The sequence below is a fragment of the Mytilus californianus genome, unplaced genomic scaffold, assembly GCF_021869535.1.
Source record: "Mytilus californianus isolate M0D057914Y unplaced genomic scaffold, xbMytCali1.0.p SCAF_9, whole genome shotgun sequence".
NCBI lineage: Eukaryota > Metazoa > Mollusca > Bivalvia > Mytilida > Mytilidae > Mytilus > Mytilus californianus.
This window is the reverse complement of record NW_026262745.1, coordinates 83,941,430-83,965,117: the sequence shown is the minus strand read 5'-3', so window position 1 is coordinate 83,965,117 and position 23,688 is coordinate 83,941,430. Positions and strand designations below refer to the sequence as shown.

The following is a 23,688-nucleotide window of genomic DNA, read 5'->3' as shown; positions in this document are numbered from 1 at the left end:
TAAAGAGAAAAACTCATCACTCGAAATTACCCCATCATTTATGTGTATGAGTATTTGCACCAAGCTAACAAAAAAGGCAATAGGGCGACACTTCATTTTGAACAGCTCCAAGCAACACTGGTATATGCTTACTAGGCGTTTTTTTTTCATGAGCTCGGTTGTTGATTTTTTTAAATAAATCCAATGTTGTCAATTGTAGGTAATAGGCCCTGGTAAACAACGGAGGATCGGAGAACGTGTTTTTCAACGAACAAACGGCATTCTCATGGGCACCAACTATGCTCCTCTTCTTGCCGACTTGTATTTTATTCATATAGGGCAGACTTCATACAGGAGTTTATAAGAAGGAATGAAAAGAAGCTATCATTATCCTTAAACTCAACATTCCGCTTTATAGATGATGTCCTCTCACTAAATAATTCAGAGTTTGGTGACAGTTGAACGCATCTATCCCATCGATCTTGAAATAAAGGATACAACAGATACAGTTAATTCTGCCTCAAATCTTGACCTTCATCAGAAATTGACAATGAGGATAGGCTGAGAACAAAGATAATGATGATTTCAGCTCTCCAATTGTGAACTCTTCATTTCTATGTTTCAACATTCAAGAAGTGGCTACAAATGGAGTAAATATCTCCAAGTTGATACGATATTTCAGAGCTTGCGTTTCCTATCATGATTTCCTTGATAGAGGGTTGCTGCTTACAAGAAAGCGACTAGTATTAAAACAAGAGATCCAAGTGGTGAAGTTGAAATCATACCTTCGAAAATTTTACGGACAACATCACGAGTTGGTTACCCGTTATGGAATATCTGTTCCACAGACGGATATGTTCCAATCGTCGTTACCACAATCATGTACTCTTTTCCTCGAATGTGACCTACCTATTTATACTTATCATCGGGTTTGTACTAATATGAGCAAGACGACGGATACCACATGTGGAGCAGTATCAGCTTACCTATCATTAAACTTTTGTTTAATCTAGTGGATCTAATAATGATAAATAATTTAAATTGATACGAATATAAGGAGATAAGACAGAATCCCAGCGATACAAAAAAATCGAAAGACATCTTAATGTAAGTATACAGTTTCCAGTAACCGTATAGAATATTAATCCATCCGCTATTGCATGGTGCGATAAATATGATTTATCCAGGTATTTTATAGGAGTAACACGATGGGTGTCACATGTGAAGCAGGATCTGCTAACCCTCTCATAGCACATAAGATCACCTCCGGTCTTTGTTAGGTTCGTATTGCGCAGTTTTGAGTCTTCTTTGTCGGGTTTAAAAAAAAGAAAAATAACAAAAATACCGTACTCCAAGGAAAATTCAAAACGGCTGCTGTTTGTCTTTTGGTCGTATATGGATTATTATTATTCATAGTAAACTTGAATTAATCTAGTAGATTCTGTGAGTTTGATTAGTTTTTATGAAGACGTAATTAATGAAAAGAAATTATTTAAATTGATACGAGTATAAGGAGTTAAGACAGCATCCCAGTGAAGGGACATGCATTGTCGAAATATGCATTTGGTACCGTTATTGTTATTTGATAATGACTGTTTGGTGATTGAACCTTCAATAATCATTAACAGATAATTAGACATATTGAGTTAAGCCATTTCAATTGATGTTTTATAGTGTGTCCTTCTATGTTGTAATGTTACACTACTATTTCAGGTTAGGGTGAAGGTTGGCGCCTGTTAAAATTTTTGAACCCGCTGCATTTCTCGTTTCTCGATTTTTATATAGATTAGACCGTTGGTTTTCCTGTTTGAATTGTTTTACACTAGTCATTTTGGGGCCCTTTATAGCTTGTTCGGTGTGAGCCAAGGCTCCGTGTTGAAGGCCGTACTTAGACCTATAATTGTTTACTTTTTACACATTGTGACTTGGATGTAGATTTGTCCCATTGGCACTCATACCACATCTTCTTATTTCTATATATTGTCAGACAAGGAAGATATGTTTAATAGTACAATGCATTTAAAAACTCATCAACAAATGTTAACAAAACAAGTTTGATGACGTTTTTGTTTTATATTCTTAGTATGAAACAGTGAAAGTATACGTATCTAATGATATATAAAATCTATAATTTAATGGATAGAGATTCGTCATGCGAAACCATATGTTCTTAGAATTTCACCGTCGTTTATCTGCTCTAAGACGTTGAACACTTCCATCATCGTTATGCATTTCCTCGCTAATGACGTATGGACCAATCAAAAACCCAAGCGTCAACATCATTTTTGATATGGTCTATTGACCACATGGTAATGAAACGACTCGTTCAGATTATTAAGCTATCACTGTTGTTATTTCAATCATTCTATTCAGATACCGCTCAGATAAATAATATGGGAATACTTTAACTACAATAACTATGCTTGTGATGATTGTGGCTTTCTTCATAACTAAAGGTAAGTGGTTATTTCCAATGACTTTTTTATAAGTTTAAATGAATCTTACAAATGTATGACAATGTACACAGAGGTTGCGATGTTCATTAGTGAGTAACCTGGAAAATACATATAAATACAGCTACCACAGTAAGTTTCTGTAGTGTATGGCATGACTTTTGAATTAGATCATAGAATACAATAATTAAAAGAAAAATGTTTTACATATGTACAACGTATATTTCAAATGTTTAAAACTTGCACGACTTTGGTCTTCTTTTTTTTTATTGTTAAGAGATGTTTCATTTGATCTGTACAAATCAATTTTGCAAACTGTGAGTGATATTATGTATTTAAAAAAAGTTAATAAGAACGAGATTATTAACAAAAAAAAATAATTATATCGGAACAAACTATGCGGAAGGAAAGCTTTGACTTGTCTTTCAGATACCTATTAATTCATTCAGATTCACGATGCAAAAACACAAAAACATTGCAGCATCAACTTTTCTTTAAAATATTGTTTGACACTGAATTACATTTGGAAGGTTAGTGATATCCGTAAATAGTTTCAGTCTTACACGTTGATTGTTTATCATTTAGTATTTTGGGGGTTTGTATTGTTCATTTTCGGTTTTTTTGGTGTAGTGTTTTTTTAATTATTGTTAATCTTTTCGTCGTTTTATTTTTATTTTCAACTTATACTTTCTGATTTCCCCCTTAGTATCTCCTCTTCCTTCATTCATTTTATATATTCAACTTATACTTTATGATTTCCCCTCAGTATCTCCTCTTTCTCCGTTTATTTTTTTATATTCAACTTATATTTTTTGATTCCTCCTAAGTAACTTCTCTTCCTTCATTCATTTTTTTTTTATATTCAAAATACAAATCAACCACTTTCAGTTTTGACCCTGTGAGTAAAACAAATATATTGAAATAAGCCCGTCCACCTTCCTTTTTATTTAAATGTTTTAGTTTATAATCGAATATAAATCTGTAATTTGTCATTTTATAAACAAAAATTAATCCATATTTGAAAAAGAGACATAAAAATTCGAAAGCTTTAGGGAAAATTTAAAAACATCAGATGAAGAAATATCTTCAAATGATAATCGATGAACAGACAAATAACAGTTTACAAAACACTACATATAAATAGTTAACTCGATGAACAGACAAATAACAGTTTACAAAACACTACATATAAATAGTTAACTCGATGAACAGACGAATAACAGTTTACAAAACACTACATATAAATAGTTAACTCGATGAACAGACAAATAACAGTTTACAAAACACCACATATAAATAGTTAACTCTGAGCTACACGAAACCGCCAAAACTGAGGGATGATCTCAGGTGCTCCGGAAAGGCTAGTAAATCTGTTCACCACGTGACATTCGTCTTGATGCTTATGGCAAGTACGCGTTCGGTGTTGCCTCATTTTGGTGATGTCAAAATATAGGAAAAGAGGGTGGGTTGAAGCTACAACAGTTGGAGTATATCCGTGGTCATCTGTGACATAGATATGGCATTGTTTGAAACCAATCACGAATGACGGAACCACTTTTAAGTTGATAATTATTAGATTAAAGGACCAACTCTGTTACCTTTTTTATATCTTTAATTTGGATATTTGCGCATACAAATATAAATATTTCATTTGTTGAGAGGGGTTATAAGGTTTTCCCTCACCCATTTCAAAACGGGATAATATAATGAAGCCATGAATAGACGTTGGATCAAAGTATTGTTGATAAAAAGACATTTTTTCTTTCGTATCTTCGATTTGATTAATTTTATTTTCTTAGAATAGTTTTCTAGCAAACGTTTATTGTTTATAAAACTAAAATGAACTAAACTCTAACTTTTATTTATGAAATTTCGAATAAAAGTAAAAAATGGACCTGTTCAAATAAAAACGTTATTTTGATTAAACACCTTTTTACTGAGTATTGTTAAATCAAAATAGAAATGTATTCTACAAGAATATAATTTTTACTTATTTAAGATATTTTGGGGGTATTAAGTATTATAACAGTATGGATTGCTAATGACCGCGAATGATCGAATGGTTTAGTCACGTTTCTCCAGAGATATGCGCATGTGTGAAATAAAATGTCGAATATTTTTTCGCTCTTCAAATTTTGAATTTCAAAATGGATTATGATGTGTTTATATGTGGTTTTGATAAAACTTTTAAGTTCATTCTGGTGGAAATTTAATAGACATTCTATATGAGTCCCAAGAAAAGTGATAAACCAAAGAGGAAGAAATCAAACAGACAAAACACAAGTGGTGAGAAACCAAATAAACGACAATCGAATAGTACTCACACTGATAGTAATAGTGTAAACAAAAGTAATAATCTTAAATCTACTGACAAACCAATTAAACCTGTTTTAAACATGTCGATACCAAATATTCCTGTTTATGAATCTCCAATGATCGAACATAATAGACAATATCAGCAATTCCCTAACATGCAGAATCCAAATTTCTTATAAGCCTCGCCAACATCATCAACCTTAGGTTTCTATCCTGGAACCCCACAAAATACTCACATGCAGCCAATAATGCACTCGACTATGAATCCAACTGTTGTAGATAATGGAGGGAAACTTGATCATTTAACCCAAAAAATAGACATGATATGTGAGAAACTATCAAACATTGACAAACTAGCTGAAAAACTTAATAAATTTGATAAATCAGTAACCAGTATGGTCAAAAGTGTCGAGAGTATCAATAAACGAGTCGACGAGGTTGAAAAAGGTTTGAACTTTATAAATACAGAATTTGAAAGTAACAAAAAGGATGTCCGAGAAGTTAAAAAAAAACCTGACTGAGATTCGCTCCGAAAACAAAGAAGCAATCGAAACTATTGCTAGAATGCAAAAGGATCTCGAAGACCTCAACGAAAAACAATTAGATTTACAAACTAGGTCGATGCGGGAAAATTTGGTTTTTACAGGTATCCCAATGTACGAAAAAATTGAACAGTCAGATGACACTGAAAAAATTATTCAAAATTTTATGACAACTGAATTGAAAATGACAACCTTACCGGAGTTCCATAGGGCTCATCGTTTTGGACAAGAGTACACCGAAAAAAATCCTGACGGGTCAACTAAGTTCATTACTAAACCTATATATATATATAGTGTGTAGATTTGTGAATTTCAAACAGCGAGAACTAGTACGGAAAGCCGCTAGTGAACGTAAAGGTACGAAATACGGCATAAACGAACAGTTCCCAAAGGAGATAAACGACCGAAGGAAGGCTCTGTGGCCCCACTTTCAAGAGGCACGTCGACAAAGGAAAAAAGCTTTCTTCAAGAGAGACCGCCTATTCATTGACGGGAATGAGTTTTTACCGAAAGACAACACACACGTACTGGATACAGACGATAGACAGACACGTTCACGCCATCAACAAAACGAACAAGGTGCTCGACCAAAAGAATTCAACCAGCCGAAATATTTACGATCCCGTGGAGGACCTCGTAAAGGCCAGCACTAGGTAGACCATGGAGGGTTAAACAATACCGTTAAAAATGACCAATGTATTCAAACTAGTGACCTTCACCCATATTCATTACCTGTAAATAAAGATATTGATGTTAATAATAAAACTATTGAAATCCTTTCATTAAATGTATTTGGTATTAAAACGAAACTTTTGTATCCGGAATTTAAGTCATTATTAGATAAACATGACATTGTTTGTTTAACAGAAACAAAACTAGATGATGTAGACGAAATAGATTGTGATAATTTTATTTTTCACTATAAAAATAGAAAGAAGCTAGTAAATCACAAATCAGGTGGTATTGCTTTAGGTTTTAAAAAATATTTAGACAAATATATTAAATATATTCAGTCAGACTGTCAATTTGTACTTTGGTTTAGTATAGACAAAAACGTTTTAGATTTGCCAAAAGATGCTCTTTTTGGAATTATATATATCCCACCGGTAAATACCTCATATACATCAGAAGATGCATTTACTGAAATTGAATTTGAATTGCAAAATTTTTGTAGTAAAACAAACTATATTATTATGCTTGGCGATTATAATAGTGGCACGGGAAATTTGTCCGATTTTTATAACATTGATCAAGAGTATTCTTTTGAAAATAATTTCACAGATTATAATGAATTTAGTGATGTTGGTGTTTTAGATGAACTTGGTATACCAAGGTTTCGAAATAGTATAGATACTGTAGTAAATGGGTATGGAAGAAAATGTATTGATTTTTGTAAAAATAACAGAATGTTTATTCTTAACGGTAGAATGGAAGAAAACAGAACAGGTAGTCCAACTAGTAGAAATTCTAGCGTTATTGACTATGTGTTGAGTTCTACTCAATTTTTATACAAAATCTGTAAACTTGAAGTGTTAAATTTTTGTAAACTTTTTTCAGATGTACATTCTCCTTTGTCTCTACAATTGTATACAAATGATGAAACAAAAGACAAATTGTTAACAAAAACATTTTGTTGTGGTGATGAAAAAGTTAATAAATGGAAAAATGAAAAATGTAATGAGTATAAGAACAATATAGATAGAAATAAAGTTGATGATATGTGTAATAGATTGTCTGCATATGTAAATGATGTAAATAATGTTACTAAATATGATGTGAATAACATTGTTACTGATATTTGTGATACTTTAACCGAATCTGCTAAGGCAACATTCGGAACTTCAACATTTAATAAAACCATGTTTAAGTCCTCAAAGAACCAGTTTAATAAAGACTGGTACAATAAAGATTGTTAAAAGGCGCAACGAGAATTTAGAAAATCTCAGAGATTATACAAACATTATGGGTCGAACATTTTTAAAGTAAGACTCAGACAAAGTGAATTACATTATAAAAAGTTATGGATGTTAATATTAAGAACTATAATACTGAAATGAGTAAAAAGATAAAGGAATTAAAAACAAAAAATCCAAAAGAATTTTGGAAATTGTTCAATAGAGGTAGAAAAAGAGAGAAAAGCAATATTTCACTGCAAAACTTATTTGATTTTTTCAAGGACTTAAACAAAAATAAGTACGAAAATGAGTTTTTGATAGAAAACGATATAAATTCTGATACGGTAAATGAAAATTTGAATTGTCCAATAACCCGGGATGAAATTTTGAAAGCTGTGAAAAGGGCTAAAAATAATAAATCACCGGGTGAAGACCAAGTTATTAATGAATATATTGCTTCTTCTCTTGATTGTATGGTTGATATTTATGTACATTTATTTAATATTGTATTTGATACGGGAATCTTGCCTGAGGCTTGGCTTATTGGAAATGTAATACCTATTTTCAAAAACAAGGGGAGTAAATTAGACTCAAAAAATTATAGACCGATTACACTTTTGTCTTGTCTAGGGAAAGTTTTCACGTCAATTCTTAACGACAGACTTGGTGATTTTATTGAAAATTATAATATCTTAAATGAAAACCAAGCAGGTTTCCGGCAAGGTTATTCCACAACGGATCACATTTTTTCATTATATGCTTTATTTGAATTATTACGGGTGAAAAAGAAGAAATTATTTTGTGTATTTGTCGACTTCGAAAAAGCTTTTGATTTTATTCATCGAAATTCATTATTTTTTAAACTGATATTAAACCATGTGAACGGAAAATTTTTAAGAATTATTAAAAACATGTATGATGATGTCAAATCTAGAATTGTTCATAATTCAGAAGTTTCTGATATCTTTGCTTGTGAAACAGGAGTTAGACAAGGAGAAAACCTTTCTCCTTTGCTTTTTTCCTTGTATCTAAATGATTTACAAGAATTTTTCGAAAATTCTAATATGAAGGAATTCAGTCTGTCACACAAGATATTGAAAACGAACTTTTTGTATATTTTAAAATTTTTCTGTTATTGTATGCAGATGATACAATACTACTTGCTGAATCTAGCCATGATTTACAAAGTATGTTAGATAAGTTTTCAGAGTATTGTAAACAATGGAAATTGAAAATTAATATAAATAAAACGAAAATTATGATATTTTCAAAAGGTAGAATACCCCGAAACTTGATATTTAATATAGATGGAAATGAAATTGAGATAGTAAGTAGCTATAAATATCTTGGTATCATATTTTCTAGAAGTGGCTCATTTCTTTCCACCAGAAAATATCTACGTGACCAGGCGATTAAAGCAATGTATGCTGTAATAAAAAAATCCAGATTAAATAACTTGTCGATCGAGTGCCAACTAGATATGTTTGATAAGGCTATTGTTCCTATACTAACATATGGGTGTGAGATATGGGGATTCGAAAATTTAGATATTCTTGAGAGAGTTCATTTGCGTTTTTGCAAGCATATATTACGGTTAAAAAATTCAACCCCCAATTTTATGATCTATGGGGAATTGGGAAGATACCCTATTTCAGTTACCGTCAAGTCACGTATGATTAGTTTCTGGTGTCGCTTACAAGAAGGAAAAGAGAGCAAAATATCATGTTTATTATACAAGCTGTTATATGTAAATCTCAATAACTATGGTTATGATTGTAAATGGGTATCATATATAAAGAAAATTTTTAATTTCTGTGGAATGTCGAATATATGGCAAAGTCACAACTTATTTCAGAAACGTTGGGTCAAATTAAGTGTTCAGCAAAGATTAAGAGATCAGTTCATTCAAGAATGGTCAACAGAAATGAACAATTCGCCCAAGGGGCTGTGTTATAGGTTGTACAAAAATGTTTTTAAATTTGAGCACTATTTATCAGTACTACCATTTAATTTATTAATAACCTTATGTAAATTTAGATGTGGGAATAACCGTTTGCCCGTTGAGACGGGAAGGTGGCGCAACATTCCAAGATCTAAAAGATTGTGTCACCTTTGCGACTCAGCTGACATTGGTGATGAATACCATTATATCATGTCATGTAATTTTTTGAAAGATGAAAGAAGCAAATACTTACCACAATATTGTAATAAAAATATAAATGTTATTAAATTCAAACAAGTATGTTCAACCCAAAATATTGTTGAGCTTGAGAAACTTTGTAGATTTATTAAATCTATCTCTGTGAAAGTCTATCCTCCTGGTTGAAAACAACTATATGTTTATTTATCTTTTGTGTAAATATTTATCATATTAATTTGTATTTCACACATGCTATATTTAATATTTGTTATTATTGTAATATCTTCTCTGTAACTATGTATTTGGTTTATGAGAATAAAGATCATTCATTCATCCAACATTTGATAATTAGACTAAAACAACATTAGGGATTATGGGGTCCTCTTAAGGACTGGCATCTTGATATTTACCTGAAATTCACCTAGCTGTTTCAGTTCTTAATTGAAATATTGCTAAAAGGAGTATTTTTTAAAGATTAACTGTAAAATATTAACACAACCCTTTTTTTTTTAAATAATTGGTTGTCATATTTTTTTTAAATAGTTTTCTAAGATTTTAAAAGTCGATAAAATCTAGCACAGTGATGTAAATTTAAATTTTACTCTGTTTTCATATAGTTTTTTTTCTCTTTTTTCCATAATAATGTATTATTGATTACAATGTTGCGATCTTAAATAAAAATAAACATTTTATATTCTGAGAGCTTTCAAGAATTTATATAGCTTGAGTCATTAAGGTAAAATAAAAGTATCAAACGCATAGAAGTATAGACGTTTCCAGATTGTGCTTATGTTCATATGTACACTAATTTGTTTTTAAATTACAGGTGAGACGAACTTTGCATGTACCGGTGTTTTGGGTGGATATTGTTCATACTCTAATACATGCAGCTCGTTAGGAGGGCATGTAGAGAAACTGCCTGTAAGGTGTAGATGTGGTAAAGCATGCTGCAAATGTACTGGTAAGTTACTAACTGTTTTCAAAAATCATCATCGTAGGATGTCATACCGACCGACATATTTTATCGGTATTTATTTGTGAATGTCATGAATAAATATGTGAGACGATAGACCATGGACTGTAAAAATACACAAAATATAATATAACATTAATACCAGGAAAGAGAAAAGAAATCAGCTGCTGTCAAAATCACGGGCGATATGTTTTATGACTAAATTTTAAACAAGGTGATATTTGTTATTCGTTTTTATTTACGTTTACATTCCTCAATTTATAAGGTTTGTTATGTACTGATGAAGTTTTGTAATAAATTAAGTTTTGACAGGAAATATTTACAAATCTCAATTTTATATCGCTCGTCATCGATAATGACCCCTGGACCGATCGTAACATAATGCCACTATATATATATAGAGGTAGATATGATTACCAGGGAACAGTTGGTGACGAACGCGGCATTGGAGGTGTTTGCATTGTTCACAAAAATAAGAATATTAACTGATTGCCAATGAGGCAATGTTCCATCAGAGAACAAACAAAATGAATAAAAGCAACAATAAATGAAAAAAAAAAAATTAATATAAAAGACAACAACCAACAACGTTTGTGCCATGTTAGTATCTCTGTTTCTTCGAAATATGAATTTAGATTTATTAACTTTTTCCTAACTATATACAAAGAAGTCTCTATTGTGAGAAATCTATTAATCGCTCATCATGCTATCCCTAGACACATGTCCTGGTGGTTCTACATGTATGAGTGAAGATGAAACCTGTGATGGAATGCAAGATACAAACGACTGTTGTGGCAACAGGTTTTGTTGTACACCTACAGCACAGTCTACCACACCTTCTTCCACAACACAGACTACCACACAACAATGTAAGTGATTTAGTTATCACAGATCATAAAAATATGTTCGGAGGGACATATATACTTAAGTACAATTTTTCTAAATAATCATATATCATCAAATCCAAAATATTAATTATTGACCAAAAACGTGTACCCAAAACAAAAAACTAAACATACGATTGTTTGCAAATCAGAAAATCTTTAAACAAAATTACAAGCAATAAACCGAAAAATCTTTAAAAAATATATCTCTCTGGGCGTAATTAATATAAACTCCCACAGACTAGAAAGTCTTGAATGATTCCAACTTCATTGATGTACTGATTGAACCTCTCATTAATAAAAAGAAATTTCCTCTAATTCAACAGACAAAGAAGTCAATAAACAAACAAATGAACGACAAGATTTTTTAACTTCGATATTTTATTGGTAGGGGTGTGCCATTTTTGCCTCATAAAAACGTAACCATTTTAATATAACATTCACTGAAATTCAGTATTTATTGTTATATAGATATTTAAGAAAGAATTACCTATACTTATATACAATATTTAAAATAAGACCCATGCATATATAAGCACTAAATCTATATCATCACTCATTATTCCCGGGGTTCATTTGGGAACTTATTTGAAAGGTGAACTTTCAAATGAATTGATTTAATTTAGTATAATAATTGACAATTAACAATGTAAGATTCTCAATAGCATATTTATATATGCTACGTAGATCATACCCCAAATCCATATACAGTTATCAAACGTAAATGCATTTTAATATAGGATGTCATTAAAAAGGAGGGTCATTTTTATATAAAATCTCGCAAAATGATGACCCATATTTTAAGCACATCTCCGTATACCAAATAATAGGAAGTTACCCCCCCCCCCCCATCCCCACCCACCCTCCAGTGTCTAAGAATTTAAAAATTCTGAACACAATTGAAATTCTTCTAAATTGGGAAGTCATCGAAAGGTTTTAGCGCAAAAAGATTACTATTAACAGTATATATATATTTTTACAAATCAGATATATTTATATGTTCAGCAGACTAAATGTGCATCACAATTCTACTTTCGTTTATGCCATAAGTGCCAAACATTCAAGTGATCATCAGTCATAGAACGGTAATAATTGTTTGAAAATAAAGGATAATTATGATAGTTGCTTCCCTCGAATCAGGAAACTGAGAATAATATGACCTATCCTTTTTTATTTGGGGTTACGGTAGGACGTTTTGAAAACAAAGTTGGAAATAAATAAGCCGATTATAAATCCCTTTGTTTACAGAAAATAATTTAAAATGAAAATACATGAAAGGAAAATCAAAAACCTTTATTCAAAGAACGTTAGACGTAATACTAGATGAAAAATAAAAAGACAAATAGTAATAAAAATAAGTTGTACTGAAAAAAATATTGATTGTAATGTTTTGATTATTTGAACTGTAAACCAATTTAGTTATTTTACAGGTGTGATAAATTGTCCAAAAGTTTGTGTGGCCGAATGTTTGCCAACTGATACAGTGGAAGGAGAGTGCTGTGGATTTATATGTTGGTAAGTTTAAGTTAACTTACCAAATGATATGAATTTTTGTGCACAGATGACCTGTTTCACAAATTAAATCCAAACTGTATCACTCTGGTAACAGTTAGAATGAGTCAAAAGTATGCTCAAGATGAGTAAACACATGTATATGATCGATAGATAAGAGACTTAATGGGAGGTCTGAATAGAATAATGATATATAGTGTACAGTCAATTCAACAGTAGATAAAAATGTAAGATAAAAGGCACGAACCCGATCAGAAAAAAAAATGGCGTGTATTCAGACATGTGAGCAGTTCCTGTTCCTGTTCAGAAAACGAGACGAAAATTGGCTCCCAAATCAAGGTGTTTTGAAAACATCTTATTCATGTGCCTGTCATATAAAAAAAGAAGGTGTGGTATGATTGCCAATGAGACAACTCTCCACAAGAGACCAAATGACAAAGACATTAACGACTATATTTCACCGTACGGCCTTCAACAATGAGCAAAACCTACATCATTAGCAGTTGTCTCTTGTCCTTTACCCGGCTTCATGTTGTTGTGTTGGGAATATAAAATTTATTCAAAATCAGTTAACATAATTAATATTTGTTTCATAGTCGTTGTTATTTAAAATTTGACATATTTCATAGACACCTGTTGAAGACATTTTATATTTACCAATTGATGTTTCTCTCATCGATGTATATTGCATATCTCCTTTAATCAATGTGTGAATCGGGTATTTCGGTCAAAATATCGTATTGATTTGAAAATTACAGTTATTGCTCTTACATTTAAATGAAACCGGAATTTCAAGGCAATCCGTTTAAATTAAATTCAATTCTTTATTTACAATCAGGCACACCATATGTGTTATATGAGGACAAATTACAAATCAAACACAATAAATGACAGAATAGATAGAAAACTAACAGCAAAGGCATCCGTATACTACTAAAATAACGAGGTCCAATTTTTTAGCCGGCATGACGTAAAAACGACGAATACAAAAATTTAATTTTATATATGACTTATATAGGACAATTGTGTTGTATAAAAATTACACCATTCCATTCCAGACCATTTTGTTTTCCGCATACAACAAGTTCCGGGTCAAATCCGATACCGTTACAATACAAATAGTATATGTCACATGTAGTTTCCGGTTTTAGTTACCTGCTACCTTCTGTAAATCCCTCCTCTATCAGGAAAACCCAGAATTCTTTCAGTAGTTGCTTTATATCTATATTACACTTTAGTGCACTATTCAACAAGTTGTTTTCTTCCACCTCAATATCATTATTAATTTTTGGTTAATTAGTTAAAAAAATATATTTAGTTTATAGTAAGTTTATTGTAGTAAAAAAATCAGGACGGGTTCAAACAGAAAGATTTTGAAAGCAGAGACTAATGTGCATCTTACAATCAGCATGACTTTATCAGATGACAATACGAATACTTAAAATTCAGGCTAAAATTAAGGCATTGGTACTTTAATTCAGTCACGGACCTGCGATGTCGTGGGTGTGTTCTAGTACTATCTAAAGATTACAAAACTTATAAGGTACATGTTTCTTTTTAGATGAGAGTAGATATTTTCTTGATAAATAACGATAAATAATACAATAACTGACAGTGACATAATGACAGCATCTTTTGCATTTTCAGCAGAGACGGGTATGTTATATATTATTTAGGAATAAATTTCTTCCGAAGTTCGGTGATAATAGCCATTCTACTGCAAACACGAGAACATTCTCAATGTTACTTTGATTTATAGTTGGAACCTTCCTCATTCTCCATATATCACAAAGTTTGGAGTACTTGATCTCACATTTAAAATTATCTTGCAAAATTGTAGCTGAACTATTTCAATTATATCATTGTTTTCAAATCTCCATATTTCTGATCCATACAATAAAATATAGTTTCTATAAGATAATCAAATAGTTTTAGTTGTAGATCAACGGGTAAATGTAAATTTCTGATCTTGGTATATACAGCAAAAAGTGTTTTTGCGACTGTTCAACAAGTTTTTTCTTTGCACAACCAAATGACCCATTATAATTTACAATTTCAAGAGATGTATCATTAAGTTTAAGATCGAAATCTTTTATTGCTTTTCTTTTGCTAAAATGCATCACTTTTATCAATATTCACTTCAAGTTTCTACATAGTACAATATGTTTCAAAACTTTGAGAGCATTTTGAATTCAGTCATAAGTATCAACAAAAATTACAGTGTCATCTGCATACAACAAAACAATAATTTCTGAAAATAAACAGCATTCACATTTGACGAATACCACTGAATAAAACTGTGGAGTTTTCTTTCTATATTTTACAAATTTCGCAATTTTCTTTATTTGGTATCAATTTTTGAGTATACCTTGAATTTGAAAATTGTGTGCATAGTTAAACTACATTTATATAAATAGTCATTACGAAAATGACTTGATGAAATGAATTTTCCTACAGTATGTGCAAATAAAAATAATTTTCTTAGACAACTATGCATGATAATATTCAAATAATATCGAACTTACAAAATGCCTGATTTTCTGTGTTAGTTTTTAAAATGAAAACTTATACTTTAGATTTGTAAATTCATATTCACGGAAACTTATATACTTTTGGGCCTTTTTTTGTTTTGCCAGCTCTTCAAGTTTTTAAAAAGTTTTGAATTTACAAATATTGGACTCGCCGAAATTAGCATAATGTAAGTAAAATGTGTACCGTAAATGTTATTATAGATTTTAACGAACACAGTCTTATCATTTCAGTCGGGGCTCTGACGCATAGAAACGGAATCTTGAAGCCGACAGAAGACAGAAGACAACATTTTGTGAAAACATCTACAGTTATAATAAAATAATAAAAATAGTATGATATTGATTATAGTGAATATGACACATGTTTCCCGGATAACTTTCGATACCAAAAAAGTTTGGAAACCACATGGATAATATAAACCCAAAACGCACAAATACAAAACGGTTAATTTCGTAATTGTCATAAATGCCGTTTATTGTTTGTTCATTGCTATGTCCTTCTTTGCATTTTTTTGTTTCCAAGATGTCATATCTTATTTAGATTCAATCAGTGGCCGAGTGGCCTGAGTAGTTCATCTACAATAATCACTAGCCTGTCAACACTGAGGTTGTGAGTTCTAATGCCGCATGTTGCAAGGTTCGCTTGACTCCAATCTTAATCGATAAGGATTGACATTTTTCGTGCATAGAGTCAATAGTTCTCACCGGGCTCTTTGACCTCCTCCACCAGTATAACCTGGCCGCCATGATATAGCCAAGAGTGCTGAAAGTGGCATTAAACACCAACAAACTGCTTAAAAACTGCAATCACGTGATTTTCTCATCTATTATAAGTAATAAGATATCTTAACATGTTGTATTTGATATATAGGATCCTTGTTCGTCAGACAGGATTTACCTGACCTTGACCTAAATTCATGGGTCAGTGATCGTGTGCACTCTTATTTTTTATGTGTGCACAAACCTTCCCCTTAGGTATATATCTAGACTATATTTTTTTGTTACTTGTTTTTGCTTTGTATCTATCTGATGAGTTAAGCCCTTTTTAACTGATTGTTATAGTTTGTTCATATGTTGTACTGTTACACCACTGTCCCAGGTTAGGGGAGGGTTGGGCGCCCGCTAACATTTTTAACCCCGCCACATTTGTTATTTCGGGGCCTTTTATAGCTGACTATGCGATATGGGCTTTCCTCATTGTTTAAGGCCGTACTGTGACCTATAGTTGTTAATTTCTGTGTCATTTGGTCTCTTGTGGAGAGTTGTCTCATTGGCAATTTGTTCTTTCTTTACATGTTCTAGTTGGCTCTCATCCTGCTGAGACATGCAGGTGTTGTATTGTGTTATTAACTTTTCTAACATATATATAAGATTGAGAAGAATGTTAGAAAAGTAAATAACACAATACAACAATGCATGACATATACATTATAATAAAAACTACGTAATATTTGCAACAAAAACCAGAGACAATTAGACAGCAAACAACCAGAAATAAACAAACAAAAGGAATGTGTAAAAAAAATAAATATTTCGTTTTCATACTTTTCAACATTCTAGTAGCGCCTGCATATGGAGTACATATCTCCCAGTTGAAACGATATTGCAGGGCTTGCGTTTCCTGTCATGAGTTCCTTGATAAAGAGTTGTGCTAATAAGGAAGCTATTATACCAAGAGTTCCTACTATTGAAGTTGAAATCCTCCATTCGAAAATTTTACGGTCGACACCATGAGTTGGTTGAGTGTTATATAATATCTGTTTCACAGATGACGTCGAATATGTTTCAATCGTCGTAACCTCAATCTCGTCCTCCTTTTTCCCAAATGTAAATTACCGAATTATACCTATAACCGGTTTTGTACTTACATGAGCAAAACGACGGGTGCCACATGTGGAGAAGGATCTGCATACCTTTCCAGAGCACCTGTGATCACCCCTGGGTTTTTGTGGGGTTCGTGTAGCTCAGTCATTAGTTTTCTATGTTGTGTTTAGAGCACTGTTTTTTTTGTCTTTTGGTCCTTTTCTTTTATTTTTTTTGCCATGGCGTTGTCAGTTTATATTCGACACGAGTTTGAATGTCCCTTTGGTATATTTCTCTTCTCATTTAAAAGAGTAATATATAAAACTTTCTATAGAGTTGGTGATGGGGAAAGGCATTACTCGACTAACAAAAGCTATGTTTTTATACAGCCTAGTTGGTCGAGTGGTCTATGGCGCTTAACACAGTGCAGGCGGTGTTGCCACGATGTCTCAGATGCAGGAGTTCGAATCCCGCTGAGGGAAGAACAACAATTTGCAGATCCAACATTGTTGGGCTAAATTTTAGACGAGGCATATATATACATATAATCCAGTGCGAAATTTTTAATAGTCAACTGTAGGAGTTTACTACAACGTTAGAAACTAGAACAGTGTATAGCTACCAAAAAAAAAGAGACTCGAAAAGAGTAGACTTAACTCTGTAACTTTACTTACATCTGCAATACTTATTTATTCTGATTAGCCATAAATATGACCATCATTAGTCCAGTGCTACTTTGATGTCTATTGCATACATATTGATATAAAAAATTCGTGTTGAGAAATTATTAGGCAGTTGATGTAAGTTCTCTGCAGGAATTTTGTAAAATTTTGCTTTTTTAACCGATGGTTTGATATTGTCTCTCATAGGAGACTTTTTTGCAGTGTTATTGAAAGCTATGACTACACAAGGATCATTTGAATTAAATTATAACAATATATATTTATTCATACAATACTTATATGTTAAACAATGACCATGTTCATCGGAAATAAAACATAAAACAGTGAAAGCATTAATAAGCACAATTGAGTCCATAGTTATTAGTCATAAAGGTACAAGTCTATATATATATATATATATATATGAGCCTTAGGGTCATTAACAGAATATCAAAAAATGTCTCATCGAGACCATTTTTTTTTGCAATATATCTAATGCAGGTTAAATTCATTGCCCAGGTTATTAGCAGCTTAATAAATTGTATATGCACGCGTACATAATATAATTTGTATAATGTCTATAGAAAATCTATTTGCATTATATAATATAACAATGTTAAAGTTAAAAGTCAATTAAACTCAACATATTGTATTTACATGATATATTTGCTTTTCACTACAATTATACTTTTTCGAACTCCCAGCCAGCTATCTAGTATTGTTTTGATACATAGATCATTACTATTCATTTTGACGAAAACTTTTTTCCTATCTCCTATATGATTATATATGTAGGACTCAAATCTATGTTGGGTTCCAGATCTATGGCAGATTCCTAATCCATGGTAAATATGGTGTCGTGCCATCCCCAATCTATGGCAGTTTTTTAGAATCCTAATCTATGGCAAATTTTTAGTTTCCTGATCTATGGCGAATGTCTAGTTTTCAAATCTATGGCAGATTTTCTGCAAATGAAGGACCAGTCAGTACATATCTGACCAAAAATTTCAAAGTTGAAATGTCCAAAGATAGCGGAAAATCTGCTTTTAGTGAAAGCCACCGTACGGCCTTCAACAACTAGAAAAATCCATACCGTGTGGTTGGCTATAAAAGGCCCCGACAAGTCCATTGACAACGCAAAAAGCAGTTTGACTTTTTACCATATATGTATTGAGCGTAAATAAATCTTTTTTTAACTGACGAGGATTAAAGTCAAAGTCCTATAATAAACAATGACTTGCTTCAAACACGTGGCTTTATTAAAAAAAATAGCTGAAAATAATGTAAATAGTTATTAGAAATCTATGACAGATTTTTTTAGTTTTCAAATCTCAATAAAGCTTATTTGCAACAATAGTACAGGAAGTCGCTGTTATATAGCTGACAAAATACTAATGGTTATGTTAAAAAAAATTAAAGAGTACCATTGGGATTAAAAAAAAAACAACAAGAAAAAAGAATAGCAAAACGAAAAATTATGAAAGAAAAGAAAAAAGCAAACCAAAATGTAGAGTAAAAACTCGTACAATTGAGATAGAGGGCAATACCAGGAACGCGAGAACAAGAAAACAAAAAGCGGAAACAAACACAAAACATAAACATCGAAAACACCAAAAAATATTCATTTGCGTGAAATTGCCTGCACTAGCGATTTTCCTGTTACGAATGACTATGGATTTGTTCGCTAGTATTCTTATTTCATCCGAATGAGATGATTACATCATCTTATTTGCAGGGATTTTCGTAAACATAAACTCAAATTCTGAAACATCATTTAATCTATGGATTAGGGTCCTTGAAAACTGGCCTTTTCTTTTCTTTCTATATTACAAAACCGTTTTTATGACGTTATTTAATTGTGACATTATGATTTACTTTTCTCCACGGAAAATTACGTAATATCAAAATCTGCCATAGATTTGGAGAAAACAAAAAACTGCCACAGATTTATGATTTGTTTGGCGTTTGTGACATCATATTTACCACAGATTAGGAATTTACCATAGATCTGGAACCCACCATAGATTTGAGTCCTACATATATATATTTAAACATTATTATCAAGTGTAATTAGTGAAGGTCTTTATTCTGACTCAATTAAAAAAATTACGAATAACTATTGATATATTTTACAATGTTCAGTTTTTGCCTTGAAGCGTCTAATAAGTTGTCAGGAAGAAAAACAATGGCAATTCTATTTGGTGGTTCAAGCATGTGTTTCGTTATTAATTCCATTGTACACATGTAGGATAACAATTATAAACCAAATTTACTATCCAAGGAACTATTCTTATATATTTCTGCAACATTATCATTTACTCTACGATTTCGAGAATTCAAACAATGGACCCGCTTGAAACGAGAGTAGGCGATTCGATCTTGAATGTAAGATCCCGGAAGCGAATATCTCAATTAAATGGAGAATATCTTATTAAGTTTAAAGATCTAAGAAAAACCGACATTACCCCAACAATGAAACACCGCAATAGATTTCACAAGGAATGTTGTGAGAGAAACGTTGTGCTGTGGCGAAAGGAAAGGAATATGAAGGTCAAGGATATACAAAAGACACAGGAATGTTTTAAACAAAACTATTTTCGGCTTCCATCGGACAAACAAAAAATGCATCAAGAAAAACATGAAGATGATATTGTTATAACAGAGAAGGAACAACCTGATGATTCAAGCAAGAAAGAGAAAGAAAAACATTTGGATGTTATAAGAATGATGAAATTATTGATGAAACAAGATAATGAAAATATTGAAAGAAAACCTGAAGAAGTACAAGAAAAGGTTGTGAAAATTAATAGACGGAATGAAATACCATTGATACATTTTATGTGATATCGTGCATGCACACAGAAAAGTAAAGTAAAGTAAAAAAAAAGACGATATCACTCCAAGCTTAATATATGTCTGACTTTGTTGAATCGGCTTGTTAAAAGTGATGTGTAAAATTTATATTTTTTACTTATCAATTTTGCGTTATTTGAGAAATATATAGATACAAATTTTTATCAAAAATTAAATATCACAGTAGAATATTTTTGTTACTTCATTTATGCAAACCTTGAATTGTTTACCTCATAATGAGTAAAATATCTAAAATAATATAGCTACATATAAGGAAATGCTGGACAAAGAGATAATGATTTTATTTTAAATTGAATGTTAATAGATATCTTGTGTGTAGATTTATGTCGATAAGTTTCTTTCTAATTGACGCTCCGGGCGATATGAGTATTTGGACCATATGCGCAATGTAAAAAATAGTGTTACAGTTTAACGCGTGTAAGTGTGAAAATGAATACACCAGTGTTAAAAATTATTTACTATGTGAGTTAAAGAGTTATCGTAATTAATACCGGCGTCACACATCAGCGTGAAGCACCGGCGTACGCCGGGCGTGGTCAAAAACCATGTACGCTGCCAATACGCTAGTAATTTTGGACGCATTCAACTTGTCAATCATATCTGTATCGTGTGCACAACGAGCTTTAAGCGTGTTAAGGGCGTACGAGAAGCGTACATAAGCGTTTATCGGGCGTTCAAGTAACGTATGTTGGCGTATGTCTGGCGTTTGTCTAACGTAGATGAAATGCACGCTACGAAGGAAAAACGTCCTTTGAACGTATTTGAGACGCGTCCCGTCGTACCTTGGACGATTATCCGTGCTTTCCGGCGGCATGTTTGGGACGTGTAATTTTGGGGTGTTTGTACTACTTCTGGATACACATGGTCTTGTGTTCCCGCCTTTTTCATAACAATTCATTTCGAAATGCCACCCAAAGGAAGAGGCAGAGGTAAATCAGTTCTTGGTCATGGCCTGGGCCGTGGGATGATGAGAACGTCGGGAACAAGAAAGAGAGTGCAAGAAGAGAATACTGGGGACCAGATTCAAGAAGTCAGTCTACCAAGTCTTCCAAGTTCAAGTCGTCCTGTTAGTCCAGCTTAATTTTTGTCTCGCCTGCGTCGAAAGACGCTGCAGGCGAGACATATGTATAGCTATACCGGCGTCGAAGGCGGCGGCGGCGTTAACAAGCTGGTGAAAGCTTTAAAACTCAGAAGGAAGAAGACCTAGACTATCCATATTTCATCCATAGATGCCTTATGTTGCAAGCTTTCTGTCCGTCACATGTCAGATGTCCTTGACCTCATTTTCATGGTTGAATGACTTTGTTTATTCTGCGACCAGTTTTCGTGATAAGGTCAGTTTCTCAGTACATAGAATACCTAGAGTTATGGTAATTGGTCTATAGACTCCTCAGTAGGTGCCCATGTCAGTCTGACATATGTCACTAAACCTTGACCTTGTTTTCATGCTCCAGTGATCAATTAAGAATTTTAATTCCGACATGACAGTAAGCAGGCGAGACATTTTAGTGTCCACTCTTGTGTAGACTTTGCACGGCTTTTCTTCTTTTACCATATATCGCAATATTGATGTGCATGAAGTCATACTGTTCCTGTGTACATGGGTGAATTAAGAAGCATGAAAGATGTTTTCAATTATAACCAAGACAAGTGAGTGTAAATATAACTTACTAAACCATTTTACAGATGTGATCAATTTATTTTTCTATTATTATTCATGTCTCATATCATTCTGCCCTGCCAGGCAACTGATCCAGCAGGCGAGTATATCCAGTGCTTGATAAGGTTCCTCTGCATTTTTCCTCTCTTACTGTCAATATTAGCTGCTGTAACATTCTGGGTATCCTGCAGATTCGGTCCCTGCCTCCAAGCTCCTGGAATTAAATTCCTGTTGATGGGATGTTCACAATCTAGTTGTTGGTCCTGAAGCCCAGGATAGCAAATTCTCATCAGATTGTGTAGAAAAATGCATGTCTTCACTATCAGACGATCTGTTGATGGGGTATGACCCATTGTTGAGAGGAGAATTCTGAATCTGTTGGCCAAAATACCAAACGCGTTCTCCACATCACGCCTTGCTCGCGATACTCTATAACTGAATATACATTCTTCTCTGTCCATTGTCCTATGAGAGTAGGGTTTCATCGTCGTTCTAAGGGCAAATGCGTCATCTCCAATGAAATAGTAGGGAACGTCTTCAATATTATTTGGAAGAGGTTCGGCATCGGGGAAGCCTATGCTTCCATCTTCGCTGCTTCTATTTATTCGAACTCATTATACATCTGAGCATCAGAACAGGTACCGTTTCCTAAAATGTAGGGATAATATGAAATTATATCGCAAAAAGTTTCATATATGAAGAAATATCAAATTTATGATAACTATTTACAAATGTATATTATGTAAATTCTTGAGTGACTTACATGTATGCTAAAATAAATGTCATAAAAAAAAGTAAAATAGCAAAAATACAGAACTCCAAGGAAAATTCAAAACTGAAAGTCCTTTATCAAATGGCAAAATCAAAAGCTCAAACACATCAAACGAATGAAAAACAACTGTCATATTCCTGACTTGGTAAAGGCATTTCCTTATGTAGAAAATGGTGGATTAAACCTGGTTTTATAGCTAGCTAAACCTCTCACTTATATGTCAGTCGAATAGAATTCCATTATATTGACAACAATTGCATTATTCGCACATCTACTGATTTCAGCAAGTCAACATGACGGCTCCTTAGTTACAAACTGTCAACTGTGCATTTGACGGTAGCTTACGTGAAAAAAAAATGTAAATTAAAAATAGCAAACGTTGGGGTTTAGAATTAAAAGAATTTAACACATTTTTCTAGCGGTTATTTAAGAAATAATTCATGGAAGCTTAGATTTAAACCTCAAAACTCCATTATTATATATATCTCTGAGTCTGTGCTAAGAATAGATATATCGAGAATTTTATCACGGTGTTGTTTACAAAGCGAAAGAAGCACGTCATGTTAGAATATAATTTAATACGCCATATGTACGTTTCGTCTATATGTTTTTACATCTTATTTAATGTTGATCCCGATTAGGGTGTTATCTCCTCTTATTTTACAAGCTTGTTATTAAACAGCTTCAGCTAA

General features: G+C 32.5%; 1 protein-coding gene across 2 annotated transcripts; it reads left to right on the top strand.

The window, feature by feature from the left end:
* Positions 1 to 2,339: 2,339 nt before the first annotated feature.
* LOC127715332 (uncharacterized) lies at positions 2,340 to 15,520 on the top strand. 2 transcript variants are annotated; one of them, XM_052221365.1, is made up of 6 exons: positions 2,340 to 2,435; positions 10,152 to 10,286; positions 11,015 to 11,167; positions 12,613 to 12,697; positions 14,256 to 14,350; positions 15,457 to 15,520. In XM_052221365.1, coding segments are annotated over exons 1-5 (411 nt in total). In that variant the 5' UTR covers positions 2,340 to 2,398; the 3' UTR covers positions 14,257 to 14,350; positions 15,457 to 15,520. The 2 variants fall into 2 exon arrangements, with proteins under 2 accessions (XP_052077325.1, XP_052077324.1); XM_052221364.1 differs by lacking the exon at positions 2,340 to 2,435 and adding an exon at positions 4,535 to 4,718.
* The last annotated feature ends 8,168 nt before the right edge of the window (positions 15,521 to 23,688 follow it).